This window comes from Bombina bombina, chromosome 11, assembly GCF_027579735.1.
Source record: "Bombina bombina isolate aBomBom1 chromosome 11, aBomBom1.pri, whole genome shotgun sequence".
NCBI classification, from domain to species: Eukaryota; Metazoa; Chordata; class Amphibia; order Anura; family Bombinatoridae; genus Bombina; species Bombina bombina.
In genome coordinates, this window is record NC_069509.1 from 148,193,263 (window position 1) to 148,215,938 (window position 22,676).

At 38.8% G+C, this 22,676-nt stretch overlaps 1 protein-coding gene across 1 annotated transcript in view; it reads left to right on the forward strand.

Moving 5' to 3' along the window:
* Positions 1-22,676, forward strand: part of MAD1L1 (mitotic arrest deficient 1 like 1) — a 1,632,937-nt gene that overhangs the window by 606,791 nt on the left and 1,003,470 nt on the right. The window contains exon 12 of the mRNA XM_053695314.1: positions 9,132-9,272. Coding sequence (XP_053551289.1) covers positions 9,132-9,272 — 141 coding nt within the window. The remainder of the gene's footprint in view (positions 1-9,131; positions 9,273-22,676) is intronic.

Sequence of the window (22,676 nt, forward strand, 5' to 3'; positions counted from 1 at the left end):
CTCATTATAACACTGTCTAATAAAAAATATTTAAAAAAAAATATTGCACATAAAAGTTATAAGGGCTCAAAGATAGGAGATCTCAGAAAAAAGGCAGGCAAAGGGGTTTAGCATAGAGATACATACATATAAATCTCTACAGATGTATATGTGTGTTATATGTCTGTGTGTACAGCCATATATACACATAAAAAACATAAATACATATGTACACATATAAAGACAGTGGACATATATATAAATGTATTGGAGCCCTTTGCCATTGGGTAGATGAAAATATGTAAAAGCATATTCATGCAATATTCATATTTTCATGTTGGCTTTTCGCATATTAGAATATGTGATCAGGTACGCGCATATGAAAATATGCAATTGTGTGTGTGCGCGAGTCGGGTGTTAGATTTTCCCCCACTTTTTTTCTTCATTGACTTCTATGGCGGATTATATTATTGTTCGCACGACAGTCTAATTGCGCTAGAAGTAAGCTGTTTGCGCTCATCAGGTTAGTGTGAGAGCCATAACTTTTTAAACTTTTAACTCGTAATACCAACGCAACCTGACAAGCGCAAAAAGTTTACTATTAGTGCTCTAGCGGAAGTACAAAATTCCGCTGTACTTGTAATCTAGTCCTTAATTGGGTTAAACAACTGTGTGGTTGATTAAACCAATTGTAAAAATCCCTTTAAAGCAAATATGAATTTTTAAATATTGATTGTAAAAATTCCGTATTAAATTACCACTGTACTCATTAAATGAATTATGATATTTTAATGAAGTTGTATCTTCCGACATTTCACTGGATAGAAGATTTGTTATGATTAAAAATGTAAAATTAAAATTTAGTTGCTAGTTGTCAGGGTTTTTTCCCTGCTGTGTTTTCCATGTGCTGCTGGCAGTCATTTTACTCACCTCTCTTGCTGACTTTGGTGCATGCTGTGTGATGCTGCTCATTTCCTGCACTTCCTTTTATGGCCAGACTGGTGTACATCATCCGTGTGAGACAGGATGCAGTCTCAGAATTGTGATGTCATCACTTATTATTTAAAGGGCCTCTGTTCAGTATGCTTTGTCCTTGCGTTGTCTCAGACCTGTTTGTGAGAGCTCCTGTGTATTACCTCTCTGTCTGTCCATACTTTATCTTGTTTGTGTTTCTGGAAGCCCCTTTTTATTTGTTAGCAGTTTTTGCTGCGCTGAGCTGCTAAAGGCAGCCAATGGCAGAACTCTATTTTTCTGTGAGGTGACGTTTCTACCTCTTAGCCAATAGCCATGCGAGATATCCAGCTTGGCGCCGCAAAAAAACGGCGCCAAGCTGGATTTCCCGCACGGCCATTGGCTAGGAGGTGGAAAAGTCACCTCTCAGCCAAATAGAGTTCTTCCGTGAGCTGCCTTTAGCAGCTCAGCGCAGCGAACACTGCTAACAAATAAAAAGGGGCTTTCAGAATGAGGTATTTTATACTTCATGAATTAAAGTCCCCTTTATTTGTTACAATGGTAAATCCTAGTGTTACACAAACACTAGGATTTATCATCACTTTAAGGGCCTGATTTATCATCGGTCTGTCCGACATGATACGCTCAGCACAAGCATTTCTTGTGAACTGCTTGTGCAATGCCACCCCATGCAAATTTGCGGCCAATCAGCCGCTAACAGGGGGTGTCAATCAGCCCGATCGTGTATGATCGGGCGTATTGATGTCCGCAGCCTCAGAGCAGACGGACAAGTTATGGTCTTTAGACCGCTGCTTCGTAACTGCTGTTTCAGGTGAGCCTGAAGGCTCGCACGATAACAGGGTCATCAAGCTCTATTCGGAGCTTGATAATTCGGCCCCTAAGAGTGGTGCTGCTTTTTTCATTATTTCTCTGGTCTGGCTATCCATTTCCTCCTCCCATCTCTGTTTCTTTTGTCTAAACATAAACACTGTAGGGATAAATAAAAATGGATTAAGATGAGTATGACTTCCGTTCCAAATATAAAATATAACTTTACATAAGCTGGTAATTAATTGGACTTTTTATGGCTGTGCTCTTATTTTTTTTTACACGTTTGCGCCCATTTTGTGTATTTCTCAGATAATAACAATGTGTTTCTGGGTAAAAAAAATTGTCACACACTGGCCAAATTATCCTTGATGTGATTAAAAAAATGTTTTATAGTTAAAATGTGCACCCCTCTGTGGTAGTCAAAGATTTAAAGGACCATTAAACAGTAGAATTGCATAATAAACAAGTGCATAATAAAAAGACATTGCAATGGCTTTTACTCTGAATTTTTAATGAGCAGTGGATTTATTTTCTTACAAATTTCAAAATTGGCTCCCTGTATGATGTGACTGCCAATGACAGACTCGTGCGCATGTACACTGTGAAATCTTGCACATGCTAGGTAGCAGCTGGTACCTCTGAAAGTGTGTGTGTGTATGTGTATATATATTATACACACACACATACATACATGGCTTGACAAACCCAGGAGTTAGGGAACCACCGGCTCCTAGAATTTTACCCCTGGCTCCTAACTTTTTGGGTTGTTCTCCATATATCTTTATACAAATTCCACTATCTGGCTTCTAAATTTAATTAACTCTTTAGTTCATTCATCTTTTTAAATTTCATATATACCTGTCAGATTATTTTTCTTTTTTTTTTCTATTTTTTTCTTTTATATATGTAAAAATAATCTGATAGGTATATATGAAATTTAACAAGATTTTGTTACTGTGTCCACTAGGTGGTGCTCTTTTCACATTAATGGTGATGTATAATGAACTAATGAGTTAATTAATTAGTTACACAAGTGCTATAAAAGGATGCTGTTACCTGTACACTTTAGCATGAGTAAGGGCTATGTAGGCCCAAAACATTGCTGCTGTTTGCTGGCTTCCTTTTAACACAATAAAGAAGTATTTTGGATAAAACAGTGCTGGGACCTTTCTATGATTTTGATTATATATATAACACTGAAGAAATAACGCTTTGCTATAATGTAAAGTAGTGAGTGTACAGCCTGTATAACAGTGTCAATTTGCTGTCCCCTCAAAATAACTCAATACACAGCCATTAAAGTCTAAACCGTTGGCAACAAAAGTGAGTACACCCCTAAGTGGAAATGTCCAAATTGGGCCCAAAGTTTCAATATTTTGTGTGGCCACTATTATTTTCCAGCACTGCCTTAAAGGGGCAATGTACCCAAAATTTTTCTTTCGTGATTCAGATTGAGCATGAAATTTTAAGCAACTTTCTAATTTACTCCTATTATCAAATTTTCTTCATTCTCTTGGTATCTTTATTTGAAATGCAAGAATGTAAGTTTAGATGCCGGCCCATTTTTGGTGAACAACCTGGGTTGTCCTTGCTTATTGGTGGATAAATTAATCCACCAATAAAAAAGTGCTGTCCAGAGTACTGAAACAAAAAAAAGCTTAGATGCCTTCTTTTTCAACTAATGATATCAAGAGAACAAAGAAAAATTGATAATAGGAGTAAATTAGAAAGTTGCTTAAAATTGCATGCTCTTTCTGAATTACAAAATAAAAAAATTGGCTACAGTGTCCCTTTAACCCTCTTATGCAGGGAGTTCCCCAGAGCTTCACAGGTTGCCACTGGAGTGACGACATCACGTTGCTGGTAGATGTTAGAGACCTTGCGCTCCCCCACCTTCCGTTTGAGGATGCCCCACAGATGCTCAAAAGGGTTTAGGTCTGCAGACATGCTTGGCCAGTCCATCACCTTTACCCTCAGCTTCTTTAGCAAGGCAGTGGTCGTCTTGGAGGTGTGTTTAGGGTCGGTATCATGTTGGAATACTGCCCTGTGGCCCAGTCTCTGACGGGAGGGGATCATGCTCTCTTCAGTATGTCACAGTACATGTTGGCATTCATGGTTCCCTCAATGAACTGTAGCTCCCCAGTGCCAGCAGCACTAATGCAGGCCCAGACCATGACACTCCCACCACCATTCTTGACTGTAGGCAAGACACACTTGTCTTTGTACTCCTCACCTGGTTGCCGCCAAACACGCTTGACACCATCTGAACCAAATAAGTTTATCTTGGTCTCATTGGACCACAGGACATGGTTCCAGTAATCCAGTCCTTAGTCTGCTTGTCTTCAGCAAACTGTTTGCAGGCTTTCTTGTGCATCATCTTTAGAAGAGACTTCCTTCTGGGACAACAGCCCTGCAGACTAATTTGATGCAGTGTGCGCGTATTGTCTGAGCACTGACAGACTGACCCCCCACCCCTTCAACCTCTGCAGCAATGCTAGGCCATCTTTATGTAGAGCAACAATTCTTTTTTTTCAGATCCTCAGAGAGTTCTTTGTCATGAGGTGCCATGTTAAACTTCCAGTGACCAGTATGAGAGAGTGTGAGAGCGATAACACCAAATTTAACACACCTGCTCCCCATTCACACCTGAAACCTTGTAACACTAACTAGTCACATGACTCCGGAAGGGAAAATGGGTAATTGGGCCTAATTTGGACATTTCCCCTTAGGGGTGTACTCACTTTTGTTGCCAACGGTTTAGACATTAATGACTGTGTGTTGAGTTATTTTGAGGGGACAGCAAATTTACACTGTTATACAGGCTGTACACTCACTACTTTACATTGTAGCAAAGTGTCATTTCTTCAGTGTTGTCACATGAAAAGATATAATAAAATATTTACAAAAATGTGAGGGGTGTACTCACTTTTGCGAGATACTGTGTGTGTAATATATATATATATATATACATATATATGTATATATGTATGTACTGTGCACATTTTGATAACGGAAGTGGATTGGAGATATATATATATATATATATATATATATATATATATATATATATATATATATATATATATTTAAATTTTGTGCTCTATCTGAATCATGAAAGTTCAGTTTTGACTTTAATATTCCTTTAATTCAGGATTTGAACATCATGTAGTTGTATGTCCCTATGACGGCATTTATATGAAGATTGTACTCAGTAAAAATATATTTCCTGAATTCTCTATTAGAAAAGGCTGCCAACCTATATTGGATATTCCAACAACTGATTAGAGCACATATAGATTTAACTTGTCTCAAGTTACCTGTCAATTGCTGTAACATTAAACATCAATTTAATCTCACACTTCCCATGAGAGCTGTGACCACTTTCCCATAATAGTGTGTGTCTGACACAATTACAACTTACGTAATTGGGTTTCTCATCCTGTTACAATGCTTGATTAAACCTTATGATGGTCACATTCAATTTCTTTGAGTTTTATGGTTTTTCCTATGTTTCGATTCTGACTTGCCCTAGATGAAAATTGTATAACACTTACAAACAATGTAGCAATAATAATGCTGAGGTATCTGATTTTTGTATAATATTACTGACGTCTCCTAATTTGTATTTATCACAGATATGAGTTCTTAGTTGGAGTCTTACTGTGTGGCTTCAACTATACAATGTATCATTAATCCTAGCTATAAAGTAATCAAATGACTCTTGCCTATCAGGTAAATAATTGACATCAATAATCTATTTTGTAAACACAGTACAATCTTACCTTTAAAGGGACATTATACACTAGATTTTTCTTTGCATTGATGTTTTGTAGATGATCCGTTTATACAGCCAATACAGTTTTTGATTTGTAAAAAAGTATAGTTTTGCTTATTTTTAAATAACATTGAGCTGATTTTCAGACTCCTAACCAAGCCCCAACATTTTATGAGAATACTGACGTACACCTACTCCAGCTTGCTCCTGTTTGTGTAAAGGGTCTTTTCATATGCAAAAGAAGGGAGAGGGTGGAGTGTCTTATTTCCCACTTGCAGTGGGCTTTCCAGCTACCTTTTCAACAGAGCTAAACTGGGAGCTTCTAAGTAAGTTTTTAAAAGGTTTTATACTGGATTTTTATATCAGTATCTGTGAATCTTATTCTTTATAGTAGTGTCTATTACATGCAGTTATATAAAAATGGGTGTATTCTGCCCTTTTAATAATATTGCTTGGACCTTTCAGCCAACCAAGAACAAATATTCATTGCTACCTTTTTACTGTGCTTGTTCAGTAAAACAATGTATTAAAAAAAGTGAGAAGTGTTATTGATCTAAAATGTAAACTGCAATTATGTAATAGATAACATAAGTTTAAATCAACTGCAGAGCAATTAAATCACTGCTGGGAGCTAGCTGAACACATCTGGTGAGCAAATGAAAAGAGGCATATGTGTGTAGCCACCAGTTAGCTCCCAGTTGTGCAGTGCAACATACATTTTATATCAGAAATCAGCTGAAAAGTCTCATAAAGGGATATGAAACCCAAATATTTTCTTGTCATTCACAGAGCATTCTATACTAAAGTTTACAGTTTACTTCTATTATCAAATTCAGTTTGTTCGCATGAGATACCTAGGTAGTCATCTGGAGCACTATATAGCAGGGAATAGTTATGCCATATAGTGCTACAGAAATGGGCCTGCTCCTAAGCATACACCCCTGCTTTTCAACAAAAGATACCAAGAGAATGAAGAAATTTTGATAAAAGAAGTACATTTAAAAGTTGCTTAAAATAGCATGCTCTATCTGAATCATGAAATATAAAAATTGGGTTTCATATCCTTTAAATTTGTGCATGCCCCCTATCTGAATCTTGACAGTTTTATTTTGATCTTCAAATCCCTTTAAAGGGAAAGTCTAGTCCAAAATAAACTTTCATGATTCAGTTAGGGCATGTCATTTTAAATAATTTTCCAGTTCACTTTTATCACCAATTTTGCTTTGTTCTCTTGGTATTCTTAGTTGAAAGCTAAGCCTAGGAGGTTCATATGCTAATTTCTTAGACCCTGAAGGCCGCCTCTTATCTGAATGCATTTTGACAGTTTTTCACCACTAGATGGTGTTAGTTCATGTGTGTCATATAGATAACACTGTGCTCACGCACGTGAAGTTATCTAGGAGTCAGCACTGATAACTGTGTTGGTTATGCACAACTAGGGAATGGGTAATTAAGGGATTATCTATCTCTTAAAACAATAACATTCTGGTGTAGACTGTCCCTTTAAATCAAAATTATGTTTATCTATTTATCTATCAGTGTTCCCAACAGAAGATTTTATCTCACTATATTTGACTAGTCAGGGGCACCAAGGCAGAACATGCTTTGATCTGAGGTGTTATCGCAGAAAGTGCAGCATGTCTGCATAAAAAAATAGGACACATGCAGTAACTGTTAGTGCGTTCGCTTTGTAGTGCTGCTCAACATCAGGCTATTCTCTTCAAACTGTACAGTGCTCTGGCTGCACTGTGTAAGTTTTCCTTAACACAGTGCAGCCAGAGTGAAGCACTGTTTGAAGAGAATAGTCCGATATGGCGCAGCACATTAATTGATGACTATCAGGGATTTTGTTTCAACCCTTCCCCCTAGCTTTTCCCCTCTGCAAAGCTGTAACTCCTGATTTAAAACGTTCTTGTGTACAATTTACTTTTTTATTACTTCATCTTTGCCTTATAATTGTTTTGTTGGACCAAGAGCAAAAGAAATATATTTATTCTAGAGACATTTTAAAACCTTAATTCATTTTTTTTCTGCAGCTAATTTTCTAATGCAGCTTTCAACTTCAATATATTATAAAACTTTAAAAATTGCTTTATTCTCCAGTTAATCAACACCGCAGTTGAGTTGGTGCTTTAGTGCAAAGGCCTAATTTAGAATTTAATTTCAAAATGACCTGCAGAAAAACAGTCGCTAAAAAAAAAAGTGAAAAAAAGTTCTGCCTCTGTGGTCAGGGGTTACAAGTTTAGATGGAAAAAGTTACCAGTCCACTAGTCTGTGACTAGTGGACTAGCAGGGATATTTCAAGCCCTGTATGTGTGTGTGTGTGTGTGTGTGTGTATATGTATGTATGTATGTATGTGTATATATATATATATATATATATATATTTATATATATATATATATAATCGATTTTTAATGTTAGATTTAATTCTTTACCCACACTCTTATTTTTTGTTATGTTATTTTTAGTGAGCCAGTAGCAGATGAATTTGAATGAACACGAGCTTTAGAATGATCCAAAATTGGTATTAAGTGTACATTTTTATTCTGTTCAACAGTTTGTAACAGTATGTTTATTGCAATCTTTCTTAAGAAATTACTTTGTATATAATCCCACAATAGCGCTGCGGAATCTGTTGGCGCTCTACAAATATCTGATAATAATAATAATAATAATAGTGAATGTGCAAGGAATTTCTGTATAGTCTTATTCCCTGCTTTGAACATCATGTCATCCTATCAAACAAAGCAGGTTGTGGTGCAGGGGGTTATATAATTACTAAATAAATCTCATTCCTTGTGTCCCCTCCATGTGTCAATAAGTGTGATGTCATCAGACCATGCATGATGATGTCACATGCTATGAAGACTTGCCCAGTCACTGGCAAGGACAGAGTCATTTTGTCATTACTAATGACATGTGTGTGGGTCTGGAACAGGATAGGATCTTTCACACATTTTCAAAATAGATCGTCACCCCAATTTAATTTTTAGGTAGTTTTAAAATGTACTTCATATGTATGTATATTTAGATATTTTATTGCTACTTTTCTGTATAAATTGCTAAACAAATTTAAAACACAAAGATCCAGAATCCAATTTTTTTTTTTTTTTGCGGAGTTTAAATATGTAGACTGTAGGATCTGTACTACTACAATTATATGCTGTAATAAGGGCATGTAATCTTTGCACTATAATTACGTTTTTTAACGGAATCATAAACTAATTTTTATTATTTCTTGTTTTCAAAAAGAGCATATTAAAATGTACAAGAGTTTTATTTTTAAATCAATGGATATTACTTTCTTTGAAAAATAAATAAATAATATATATATACATATATATATATATATATATATATATATATATATATATATATATATATATATATATATATATATATATATATATATATATATATATATATATATATATATATATATATATAAAATTATTTTTAATGGTATAACAGTTTCATTCCCAGGACATACTTGAAAACGAGAGAAATCTCAATGTATCCTTCCTGGTAAAATGTTTTATAAATAAAATAAATAAATGAACACCTTATTTTTTCTGTGTCTTTTTGCTGTCAGGAACGTGATGGAATGAGAGCGATTCTGGAGTCTTATGACAGTGAACTGACCCCGTCAGAATATAGCCCTCAGCTGAGTCACCGCTTACGAGAAGCAGAAGAGATGCTAAAGAAAGCTCACAGTTGCAATACAGAGATGGAGGTAAGTGGACACTAGAGGGGACTAGTTTGATTGGACATTATATGATGCTTCAGAAAGGAATAAAAAAACACATTAAAAATGGGCGTTTTAAAAGGCCGTTTTTTCAAAATAAAAGGTTATTTTTGTTTATTACATCCAAAATGATATGCATCAAATGTACATAATAGTGGACTACTGATGGAAAGAAAAGGTAGGTATGTTTATGTATGATTGATGCAGCAAAAACAGCTTTCTGTAGCGGTTTAAGGGGCTATTAAAGGGGCACTGAAGTCAAACTTAAACTTTTATGATTCAGATAGAGCACACAATTTGAAACCACTGTTCAAATCACTTTCATTATCTAAATGTGCACAGCCTTTTTATTTGCACACTTTCTGACGCATCAGCTCCAACTGAGCATGTGCAAGAATTCACAAAATATATACGATTGTCTTTTGTGATTGGCTGATGCGTGTCACATGATGCAGTGGGGGTGAAAATAGAACTAAGTTTTAAATTTGCCCGAAATCTAGTACTCATACTAAAGTGCTTTTGCATTTTCTTTTTATTATGTGTTTACTGACTATTAAACTGTGTTTAGTGGCCCTTTAAATGCAGTAGAATTGCATAATCATCATCTGCATAATAAAAAAAAACAAGACAATAACCCTCTTAAAGGGACAGTAAACACCTTGAGATTGTTATATAAAATGTTATCCATAATGAAACAACCTTGCAATATATTTTCATTGTTTAAATTGCCCCTTTTCAACTATGTTAGCGGAGAAATTTCTAATTCTCAGAATTTCAAAAGCACCCTGCTGACTTCTGAAAGCTAAATCTGTGATATATCTGTCCCTACTACATTGTTTACTAAATTTTAAATCATCTGAAATAATAATTCCTCAATTCCATTCCTCATTTGTACCAGAAAAAAAATGCTATTTAGTCTGTAACTAACATTTGGATTTTCTTCCCTAAATGCAATCATTTTACACTTTGTAGTGTTAAACTTTAGATCCCAGTCATTTGTCCAATCCTCCAAATGTTGTATATTACTCCTCATATTGTCTACCCGCCTTGGAACATCTACTCTATTACCAATGTTTGTATCATCTGCAAACAGACATACTTTCACCTGTAGCCTTTTGCTGATATCTCTGATAAACATGTTAAACAAAACAACCCCCAGAACTGACCCCTTAAGAACACAACCCCCTCCACTGAATTTACTCAATTTCCTTCTTAATACAGGGAGAGTTCACTGCTGCATTCATTACTTGTGGGAAATACAGAACCTGGCCACCAGGAGGCGGCAAAGACACCACAGCCAAAAGCTTAAATACCTCCCCCACTTCCCTCATCCCCCAGTCATTCTTTGCCTTTCGTCACAGGAGGTTGGCAGAGAAGTGTCAGAAGATTTCGGAGTAGTTCCTTAGGAAGGGTATCTGCCCTTCGAGATGGGACTGGAGTTTTAAGTAGTCTTGTCAGCCTCTCAGTGAGAGCATTGATGAAAGTTAGTCTGGAGATGCAGGGAGAGTCTTTCTATGAAGCCATCCAGACTCATTAACAGCCCCTTAAAGGGACAGTATACTATAAAATAGTTTTTCCCTTAATGTGTTTCCAATTACTTTTTTTTACCAGCTGCAGAGTATAAAATGTATAAGATTTGCCTTTTTAAGGCTTATTTGTGTATATGAATTAGCTGATTTTGTGTTTTGATGCCACAACCTAATAAAATGGGTTGAGCTTGTAGGTATAATCAGATCTCATTACTTTATCACATTGTGTACATATACCTTCTTCTTTATCTTATATATGTCCATAAACCAATCACCAATACTTGGAGAGAACAATGGAAAATTAACATTTTATTACCTTATCTCTTCTATAACCCACTGGGAGTGTAATTTCTTCTACTGGCTGTGTTAACACAGCTTGGCCTTGAGGCCAAAAAATTTCAGGATGGGTGGGGATACCACAGGCTAAATAAACTATTTCAAATGCCAAAATAAGGGTAATGTAAATACTTGTAAACAATTTAATACAATCCAGCAGGTAAAGTGGATCATAGGGAACAAATTAAAGGGGAGACATTTTTTGAGTAAACTGTCCCTTTAAGCAATCAGCGTTGACGAGTTTCGCTGTCTGCTTTTCTTCACTCAAGTCCATGTCAGAGGCGCTGCTACAATCTGTCAAACTTGAAGGACCGTGTTGCTGTTCCACGGCATAGATTCAGGTAAGAACGTTTCATTTTTACACACATGTTAACGATAGAAGACAGGGTCTCAGTGGGACTCCTTTATCTTTATGGAATCAAGGGTTAATATCTCCTGAGGGGGGTTATGGAACAGTGGGAAATTTTTAATCAGGTTTGTTATATGATTTTGACTGCTTATGTTTAAGAACGTTTGGGCTTATTGGCTGATTCGGAACGTACAGTTTACTTTGATTTTGAGAGCTGCACAGTTTTTTTATTAAGCTGTCTCGCCTTTTCTTAGCAGTAGCGGTCCTGCATGAGCACCATGTGACCGGGAGTGGTCACGTTTATTCCCGCTTCCTATTCCTGACCGGGTGTCTGTGGAGAGGAGTGTCTTTTCTACCTGTCTACCTTTTCTATACCCCAGCCATTGGTGGTATAAGGTGCCAGTTATTTTTTTCTCTTTCGATAATATAACTTAGACGCGTTATGGAAGATTCTGATATTTTAGAGGGGGATTCCTTTCGAAACAGAATTTGATACCTGTGTATATTGTGAGGTGGCCCGGGTAACCCAGCCCTCTCAATTACGTTCAGTATACCGCAATAGGGTGTTCTCATCAACCAATGTTGGGATGTCAGAGACCACTGAGCCTTCCGCCTCTGAGGATTCTGAATCCAGTGAGGTGTGTTCCCTAGATTTTTCTGTTCCTACATATTCAGTTTTCCCAAGTTCTGCTCCCCCTTCGCCAGCTAGGGGTTTGTTTCCACCAGAGGTTACTACGCAGTTCCGCATGGCTATCTTTACGGACTTAGCGATGATACCTCTTCTTGCTGCATGCAAGCAAAGGGTTAATCCAGGTTCTCCTGCCCAAGGACCGTCGTGTAAAATGATGATTGTGTCCAATCATTCCTCTGGGGATGCGGTTTTCTCTGAGGCTTCAGAAGTAGAACCTCCAGGGTCGGAGTCTATGGACTTGAATCCTCCAACTGCAGAGGGCATAGCATTTAGATTGGGACGCCTGCGTTTGCTTCTGAGAGAGGTTTTGGCGATGTTTGAGGTTCCCAGTACTGATCCGTCAGTTGAATCTCAGTCCTCTAAATCAGATAATGATTTTGACTAGACGAGTGGAGAGGATTGGTGTTCCTATTCCTTATCATCTTTGTTTACATTTTGTTTTATTCTTTATTAGAATCCCAGTTCCGATCTTTATGGGGGATTGCTTCCTGTGACAGGCTTGACCTGGTTTTTGTTTGCCTTCTATTCCGTTCTGGATAGATTTCAGTTTTTAGAGCTCTGGTTTGTTAGGAAAGATGTTTTGCCACATGGAATTTTTGATACTATTGACTTAGATGGTCGTGATTGTTATAGACTTCCGGTGGAAGAATCTAGATCTCTGCTTGTGGTGATGGTCCCCCGATAATTTTGAGACAAATTTTAAGCCACAGAGTTTATATTCCTTAGTTTGATCATTCTCAGTTTTTCTAGCATTGCTGGAATTTAAGAATTTCTGTTTAGCCCTTGAGTGTTTTGGCAGATATGTTGTATCCTAGATGACAGACAGGACCTGTTTTGGCTACTAGTTAAGTCTGCTCCTTCCCTTTACACAAGAGAGGAAGTTTTTTTTTCTAGCTTCCGGTACTAGCATCTCGGGTTCATCTATACTAGAGTACAGGCTGGACCTGTTTTAGGCTTTATCTTGGATGGGCGCTTGAGGGATCTTTTGGATCTAGGGGTCCTAGAGGCCAGGGCTAGACTTATTTTTTTGGGGCTGTTTTCTCTCCTCTTGATTTTGTCTTTGGCAGAGAGAGGAAAGTTTTTCGGGTGACTTTTGGAGTCATTGTCCCGGTATCTATCACACTGTGGGAATAATTTCTGTCCACTGTTGGTGTATGGTCCATTAAGGGGAGGAGATTCCTGTCCTAATTGGGTTCTATGACTGTTAAGCAGAGCTTATTAGTGCTCATTTTTGCCTGAGAATGTAAGGTTCTCTCTCCTTTTTTTCTGGAAAAAGAATGTCTTATTTCATTTCGTTCTGATCCTAGGTTTCCTTTTGGGATCTGGGGCTTTAATGTAGCAGTATTCTGCTCTAGAGTTTACAGTAGCACCCGGGTCTTAGCTTTCTCGTTTCTTACCATCGGCTGTTAATAGACTTTTAGGGATTTTCTTTTTTCTTTTTGATCTTTAGAGTTGGATCTAGACTTGAGTTTCCGGTGTAGACACCATGGTGGCTCCCAGGATGGTGTTTTGTCTTACGGAATGGAAGTTTTTTCCTGAGGCCTTGCAATATGCCTTCCAGTCCCCCTTCTGGTCTTCATTGGCCCGGGGGTGGGGGTGATATGGTCAGCCGAGGCTGAGTCTTCGGCATGGTGTTGTTCCTTTTCTATATCTGTCTTAACAGACTTATAGGGATTACCGGTTGGGGGATTTGATCCCCTGTGTTCCGTTCAGACCTCTCTGTCTTGAGTAGCTCTTCAGGGACGTTTTTGACTTTGTCGCTATGCTGCCTGTGGGAAATGAATGTCCTATGGGGGTCAGTGGATCAGGAGTTTCTTTCCTTTTATCCTATGGTTCCTCAGCCTAGCATTTTGCCTTGAGGCTTTGTTCTTCTAGGTTCTTACCAGTTGGAACCTTTCGGTGGGTAGCTTCCTTTTTAGAAGGGGAAAGTTCCTAATGTGTAGACGGGAGGACCTCGTGTTTGGTGGTGGGCAGAGTCCCACTACGTCTTTGTCAGCAGTCCTCTAATTGATCAGGCTCTTCAGGAACGGATGTTCCCTACTATCTTTTCTTACTCGAGTATCGATATCTGATTGGGGAAGACGATCAGGCATCCTTTCCTATCCCTGGTTTCCTCTTACGCTCTCAGGGTAATGGGGCATAGTGGTTAGATCCACCACTTCTGAATCAGAGGTTGTGGCTTGGAACCCAGGTTAATTTCTTTTTTTTTTTTGTCTGCCAGAAGGTGCATCTGGTGTCTGCTAGCATCCCTAAGTAGAATGTTACTCAGGGATCTTCAGTCTGAGCTGTTGGATAATCTTCTTTATGACCATATTACTCTTTCTTGGAGATGATCAGATCCTAGCAAATCTTAACGGCAAGTGAGACTGATTGCTCAGTTTATGTCTGTGAGTTCATATCGCGGTTTAGGGGCTTCGCCTCCATGGATCTTGTTTTATGGTGTCATGGAATCTTATTCCTCTGAGGCAGGTTGCGAGAGATCGTTTGGGCTTTGTCGAGAGTTTTCTGAAAGGCTATGTTCCTTTCCGTTGGCGCATAGTTGGTCCCTCGTTATCTTTCATAGATGTTGAGGACCACCCTTGTAGGGAGGAGCTTGATCGTTCTGGCTCTCTATCGGACTTCGGGAATTTGTCTTTATTTCCTCCAGGATGAGCTGAGGAAGGACCTTCTTAGCAAGCTTTGGCTCGAGCAATCCTTTTTGGGACAAATGGCTGTTTTATCTTGATGGGTACCTTAGCTTCATCCAGCGGCAGTCCTTGCATCTTGATTGTGGGCTTGCAAGCAGTTCTCGATTCCTTGATTGTTCTTTTGTTCCAGAGGATGATTGAACTCTTAAGCGTTTTGTTCTTTTTGCTAGGGCACTGACTGCGGTCAGGCCGGTATCTTTCTTGCTCATTCTTGGAGCTTAGTCTTTATTAAGGGGTGGCATCGGGTTATTTTTCTACCCTTGCAGGAGGTGGTCTTTGAATTCCTTCTTTAATGATCTATTCCGTCTAGATTGTTTTTCTACATGCCATGATCCCTATGTTGTAATCTTGCAATACTTACTCCTTAAAGGAGTTTCCTCTTTATTAAGGTTGTTTACGAGTTTGTTAGGGTTTTCTCCCTAAGATTGTTATTTTATATGTTATTTTAATTTCTAAATGGAAAAGGGGTTTTCCCCTTCAGGGAATCTTGCCTTGATGTTCTTTTGGACTATGGAGGCTTGGTTTGCTTCTTTATTGTTAGTTGAGGAGTGTGTTGTTTTTCTCTTGACCTGGAAGTCAGTGGGTTTCTAGTCTCCTCAGAGGTTATGGCTCAGTTCAAGAGCAGTGACGTCTTCTTGGGTCTCTGGCATGAGATCTTTATGGTTCATATTGTTGGGCGGCTATCTGGTCCTCCGAACATTCTTATTCTTTTTACTTCTGTTGAAGCAGCATTGGGAGAATGGTTTTGTTGCAGGCTGTGGTGCCCTCAGATTTGGGCCGCCTCCTCTTTTGCCCTCCCGTTAGCATTCAGTGTCCTCTGTAGCTTGGGTATTAGTTCCCACAAGTAATGAATGCAGATGTTGACTCTCCCTGTATTAAGAAGGAAAACATAAATTATGACTTACCAGATAATTTCCTTTCCTTCGATACAGGGAGAGTCCACAGCTCCCACCCGTGTTCTCCGATGGGCGGCCCTAAATTTATTTTGTTTTCTTCTGGCACATTTTTTTACCCTGATATTTCTCCTACTGTTCCTTGTTCCTCGGCAGAATGACTAGGGGATGAGGGGAGTGGGGAGGTATTTAAGCCTTAGGCTGGGGTGTCTTTGCTTCCTCCTGGTGGCCAGGTTCTGTATTTCCCACAAGTAATGAATGCAGCTGTGGACTCTCCCTGTATCGAAGGAAAGGAAATTATCTGATAAGTCATAATTTATGTTTTGCTAAGACACTCTATATATAATATATATGCTACATGGTGCGTGGAGTTTGACTATTTAAAATTAATTGCAGTGCAAAACATGTTAATTAGTTTAACAAATATTAAGACTTGGCCGATATGTTGTTCTATAGAGGCACAACAGAAAAGGTCTTTACTATCCCTTTAAAAATGAGGGGGGAAAAATTCAAACACATTTTTAAATGTCCTTTCTTTTCATGTCCCCATATCATGCAGCAGCCATCAACCAATCACAGACTTGTGTAGGTGTTTGTGCCTCAAAATGTGTGTATATTAAAGGGATACTAAACCCAATTTTTTTCCTTTCGTGATTCAGATAGATAAGTCTTTTAAAAGGGACACTAAACCCAAATTTGTTCTTTAATGATTCAGATAAATAGGCCGATTTATTAAAGTGCGAGCGGATATGATACGATGTAGCGTATCATGTCTGCCGCACATCAATAAATGCCGACAGCATACTTAATGCCTCCCCCTGTAGATTCAGCAGGGGGTGTCAATCAGCCTGATCGTATAGGATCGGGCGGATTGATCTCCGCAGCCTCAGAGCAGACGGACAAGTTATGGTGCAGCAGTCTTTAGACCGCTGCTTCATAACTGCTGTTTCCGGCGAGCCTGAAGGCTCGCGCGGAAACGGGCATCAAGCTCTATTCGGAGCTTGATAATTCGACCTCAGAGCGTGCAATTTTAAGCAACTTTCTAATTTACTCCTATTATCTTTTTTTTTTTTTCGTTCTCTTGCTATCTTTATTTAAAAAGCAGTAATTTAAAGATTAGGAGCCAGCCCATTTTAGGTTCAGCACCCTGGATAGCGTTTGCTTACTGGTGGCTACATTTAGCAAACCAATAAGCAAGCATTTCCCAAGTTCTGAACCAAAAATGGGCCGGCTCTTAAGCTTTACATTCCTGCTTTTAAAATAAAGATAGCAAGAGAACAAAGAAAAATTGATAATAGGAGTAAATTAGAAAGTTGCAAAAGGGTTTTGACGTTTTTAAAATGCATTACAGCCTTCCCTGGCAGCCAAAGGTTAATGTTAGTGTATTTTTTTTTAATGGTGCAATCATGTAGGCATCATTTAGAAAAAAATAGAATATTATTACAATTAATAGCTACAAATTCTTTTTTTTTTTGTGCAACCAATTTCATGTCCCCTGGTTTTGCCTGTTGTTAAAATGTAATCTAGACACACTAACATAGATTTGTTGCCACAAACTACCATTTATGTGGTATCAGAGTTCTGATTGATTGACAGTAATAAGTAGCAACTGATATGACTCTTCCTTGTTTGATTTGTCCCATAGGCGTAACTGCCAGTGAAACGGTGTGTGCTGTCTACCTGGTCTCACACACACACACACGCACACACACACACACTATATTGCAGTTCCACAGACTTTTTTTGTTTTTGATAGTTGATATATGTGTGTGTAGATATATAGATAGATATAGATATAAAGCAATACAAAAGCACATGTTTGTTCCTTTAAGTTTTTTGAAGTAAACAGTGCACGGTTTACTTTGCCAGAGAGCATCATCTTTGGTTTTGATTTTCACACAAACTATGTCAACAGATTCACAGGAGCTTGGTTCGGGTTTCCGAAACATGACAGCCTGTGCCTCCCTTGTGTCTTTCTGACATCTCTTTGACTTCTAAGCAACAAAATAAAAAGGACCTGAACACTGCATATTATCTCTGTTTCAATGCTAGTAATTCCACAGAATGCTGATTGAAGGAAGAAGGTTTTTTAAGGTTGGCTCCAACTGCACAATGGAAAATTCACCGTAAATATAACTACATTAATAGCTGTTTTATTGCAACACATTTGGCTCTATATGAAACATTAACGAAGAGGGATATGCAGGGAATACATGCTGACACCTTCAATAGTTCCCTGCGTTTTTTATGTTAAGGAATGATTTACCGTGGCTGAGAGCACCATATGTACTCTAATCAGTTAATTATGAGCCTGACAATTTTGGCACATCAAACACCATATGTGCTGTCTTTATTTGCCAGGAAGACCAAGGGCTAAACTGGAAAACCTGTTGACTTATTGAACAAAATGATCACCTTATTGGTTCATTATTGTCTCCAATTTGTATGTTTCATACTTTGTATAAAACCTACTGTGTGATGTAGGTGAACACATTGCTTGTCAAACTAATTTTTAGTTACGTATTCTTCAAAATATCGCAGCCAATTTTAGTGCAAGAAGAAAGGTAGAGAGAGATATTGTGACAGTGTTGACAGTCTTCTTTTGGGGAAGTAAACTGTGTTTTAGTCAATTTTTTTTTAATTTAAATTTCCCAGCACGATAGTTCTGGGTTCCCAGTCGTATTCTGGGGTTTTGTTTATCACATCTATTTTGGCATGTTGACCTCCCTGTGTACCCTGCTGTTGGACAACGACACGTTGTGGCCATCAAGATAGATGCCAGTCATTTGCCATTGTTATATTTCTGTGCCATCTATGTCAGAGAAGCACTCACTAAGGGATAAGCCACAGTTATGTTTAGACTCTCTAGTGGACACACGCTGTGTTTGCTGCATTCATAGAATGGCATTAACATTTCAAGCAGGTTTAGTCATGTCAATATTTGTCACTTCAGCAGGGCTGACTGCTGCTCCGACTACCTTCAAGCCAAGTGATTTATTATACGGCTCACTTGTATTTATCTGCACTATCTTAAGTATAAGGTTTATTAATTATGCATTTATAAACTATCAACATCATGTAGCACATAACACCGGGTAATATTAAATTGACTTGGCAAAGCTGTGCTGATTAGACAGACATTCTAGTTGCAAGAAGCTGGCGAAGGTTAATCATTAAAAAAACAATAAAAAAAAAAACCTTTCAAATACAAAAATAAATGTTTCTACTATGAGAAAATACAATGTTAGGGGGTCCCCCCCTGATCTGCATTTTGTAGAATTTGTAAATACCATTGTTTTGCATGTAAAAAATCACACTCATGCACAATGTAAAACGTTTTGGGTGTTTACATTGTGTTTTTTTTTTTTAAAGTGTGTATAAATATTTCATATCAGTCTTAAAAATATTTATTACCATATTAGCGCTGCGGAATCTGTTGGCACTCTACAAATAACCGATAATAATAGAGTTGTAGAGATATTACAGCCCACTGTGGCAGGAAATAGTTAATCTTAAGGTGTTTTATTTCATAATACAATTGCATATGCATCTTTTAAAAAAATTATCTTTTCTCAAATAAAATAGTATTATATAATGGACAGAAATAAATTCTACCGCCTGTTGTCACTTGTTTTTGCCAGTTGGTAAAGGGTAGATATGTTAATTTTATTATTATTTATTGGTTATTTGAAGAGCGCCAACAGATTCTGCAGAGTTATAAACAAAACATTTACAGGGATCAAACGGGTAGAGGGCCCTGCCAAGAGTTGCACTGTTGTAGTCAGCTCTTAAGAAGGTGATCTACAAACAGCTGGACTCTTAGGCTTACATGCTAAGGGGGTTCAGGGGATAGCAATGGAGGAGAGTAACTGGTATAAAGAAAGGTTAGTGTAGGTTGTATGCATCCCTGAACATTAGAGTCTTTAGGGAGCGCTTGAAGCTTTCAAAACTAGGGGAGAGCCTTGTGGAGCGAGACAGAGAGTTCCACAAGATGGGAGCCAGTCTGGAGAAGTCCTGTAAATGGGAGTGCGATGAGGTAACTAGAGAGGAGGAGAGTAGGAGGTCATGAGCAGAGCGAAGGGGACGGGAGAGAGAGTATCTGGAGACAAGGTCTGAGATATAGGGGGGAGCAGTGCAGTTGAGGGCTTTGTATGTCAGAGTGAGAATGTTGTGTTTAATCCTAGAGGCAAGAGGAAGCCAGTGAAGGGATTGGCAGAGAGGTGCAGCAGATGAAGAGTGACATGTAAGGAAGATTAGCCTGGCAGAGGCATTCATTATGGATTGTAAAGGAGCTAGATGGCAGCTGGGGAGACCAGAGAGGACAGAGTTGCAGTAATCGAGGCGGGAAAGGATGAGAGAGTGGATTAAAATCTTGGTTGTGTCTTGTGTAAGGAAATATATATATAATTTTAGAGATATTTTTAAGGTGGAAGCGGCAGGCTTTAGCTAGGGACTGAATGTGAGAAGAGAAATAAAGATCTGAGTCAAATGTGACCCCAAGACATCGGGCATGCAGGCTAGGGGTAATGATGGGGTTGTCAACAGTTATAGAGAGATTGGGGTGGAGATTTGGGAAGAAGGGGGAAAATAAGGAGCTCAGTTTTGGAGAGATTTAGCTTGAGGTAGTGAGAGGACATCCAGGAAGAGATGTGAGAAAAACAGTAAGTGACACGGGTTAGCAAGGAAGGAGATGCTCTGGTGCAGAGAAGTAGATGTGGGTGTCGTCGGCATACAAATGATATTGAAACCTGTGCGACTTTATTAGGTAACCTAATGATGACGTGTAGATTGAGAAGAGAAGGGGACAGAGGACAGAGGCTTGTGGTACCCTGACAGAAAGTGGTGATGGGGCAGAGGAAGCCCCAGAGAAGGCTACATTAAAGGTATAGTTTGACAGGTAGGAAGAGAACCACTAGAGGGCTGTGTCACAAATGCCAAAGGATTGGAGGGTTTGGAGCAAAAGAGGGTGGTCAACAGTATCAAAGGCTGCGGAAAGATCAAGGAGGATGAGCAGAAAGAAGTGGCCTTTTGATTTTGCTGCAAGTAGGTTGTTGGTAACCTTAACGATTACGGTCTCTGTGGAGTGATGGGGACAAAATACTGATTGCAGTCGGTTAAGGAGGGAGTTTAATGTAAGGAAATGGGATAAGCGTGCATATACAAGCTTTTCGAGAAGCTTTGAGGCAAGAGGGAGGAGGGAAATTGGCCAGTAAGTTGGATGGGGAGGTTGGATCAAGGGAAGGTTTTTTGAGGATAGGTGTGACCAGTGCATGTTTCAGAGATGAGGGAAATATACCGGTGCTGAGGGAGAGGTTGAAAATGTGAGTATAGCGGTAAGGGTAGAAGAGAGGGAGCGGAGTAGCTGTGAGGGGATAGGGTCAAGGGGACAGGTAGTGAGGTAAGAGCGCAGTATAAGTGCAGAAACTTCTTCCTCAGTAACAGGGGAGAAAGAGCTAAGTTTATGGCTATGTGGGTTGTGGATGATTTGGAGTGTTTGAGGGGGTGAGAGAATGGAAGTGTGTTGAGAGCTGATTTAGTTTCTGATGGAGTCAATTTTGTTATTGAAGTGGCTGGCAAATTCTTGAGCTGAGAGAGAAGTTGTATTAGGAGGTGGTTGTGGGCGGAGAAGAGTATTGAAACTGGAGAACAGATGTTTTGGGTTTGAAGAAAGAGTAGAGATAGGAATAGAGAATTAATGTTGCTTATAGAGATTAAGGGCAGAATAGTAGGAGTTCAAGATGAATTTGTAATGAAGAAAATCAGCTGAGCTCCAGTGCCGCTCAGCAGTACGGGAACATCTACGTAGGTACCGTGTCAGAGGAGTATGCCAGGGCTGAGGATGAGTGTGTGATTTCAGATCAATGGTAAGAGGGGCCAGATTGTCAAGGACCGATGTAAGGGTGGAATTATGGTGGCAGATAGATTGGGCAGGAAAAGGAGGAGTAGGAATAGAGGAGAGGTTTAAGGGAATTAGCAAGCAAGTGCTGATCTAATAATACTTCTGTGAAGTTTGATGTGAGGAGTAGAAGAAGGGAAAATTGTAGAGAGGGGATGATATGTTGCAAGTGAGGAGATGGTAGTCAGAAAGAGGAAAAGTGGAGTTTGTGAAGTTTGAAATAGTGCATTGATAGCTAAAGATCAGGTCAAGGAAGTGACCGTCTTTGTGAGTGGGAGAATCAGTCCATTGTGACAAACTGAAAAAGGGAAGGGAGTTGCAGAAGTTGTTATGCAGAGGAAGCAGTGGGATTGTCAAGCAGGATGTTGAAGTTGCCAAGAATGAGGGCAGGGGTGTCTGAGGAAAATAAATAAGGTAGCCAGGGAGCCAAGTGATCTAGAAATTGAGTTGCGGTGCCAGGGGGTCGGTATATGACTGCAATACGCATAGAGAGGGAAGAGAATAAGCTAATCATGTGGGTTTCGAATAGGGTTGCACCGATACCGATACTAGTATCGGTACCGATACCAAGTATTTGCATGAGTAGTTGTACTCGTGTAAATGCACCGATACTTAAACTGATACCTCTACTTCCTACCCATATGCTATCTTGTGACTTTTTTCAAACTGCATGTTCCCATTTCATTTTAAACTGGAGTGGAGACTAAACTAAAAATTGTTTACTATTGTTCTGCAAATACAAATTGTTGTTATTTGTATTATTATAGGAGAGATCACTGTACCTCGTTCACACAAACCCCTGAAGTACTGGGCAGTTAATAAACTGAGATTTTCAGCACTGGCTAAAATGGCCCAAAAATATCTTTCTGCCCCATGCAGTAGTGTGGAAAGTGAAAGACTGTTCAACTTAGAGTCGAACCTCCTTACTGATAGCAAAAAAAGACTCAGACTAATAGCTGAACATGCAGAGATGCTTCTGTTCTGTTCCTTAAAAAGAACATGCCACTAACT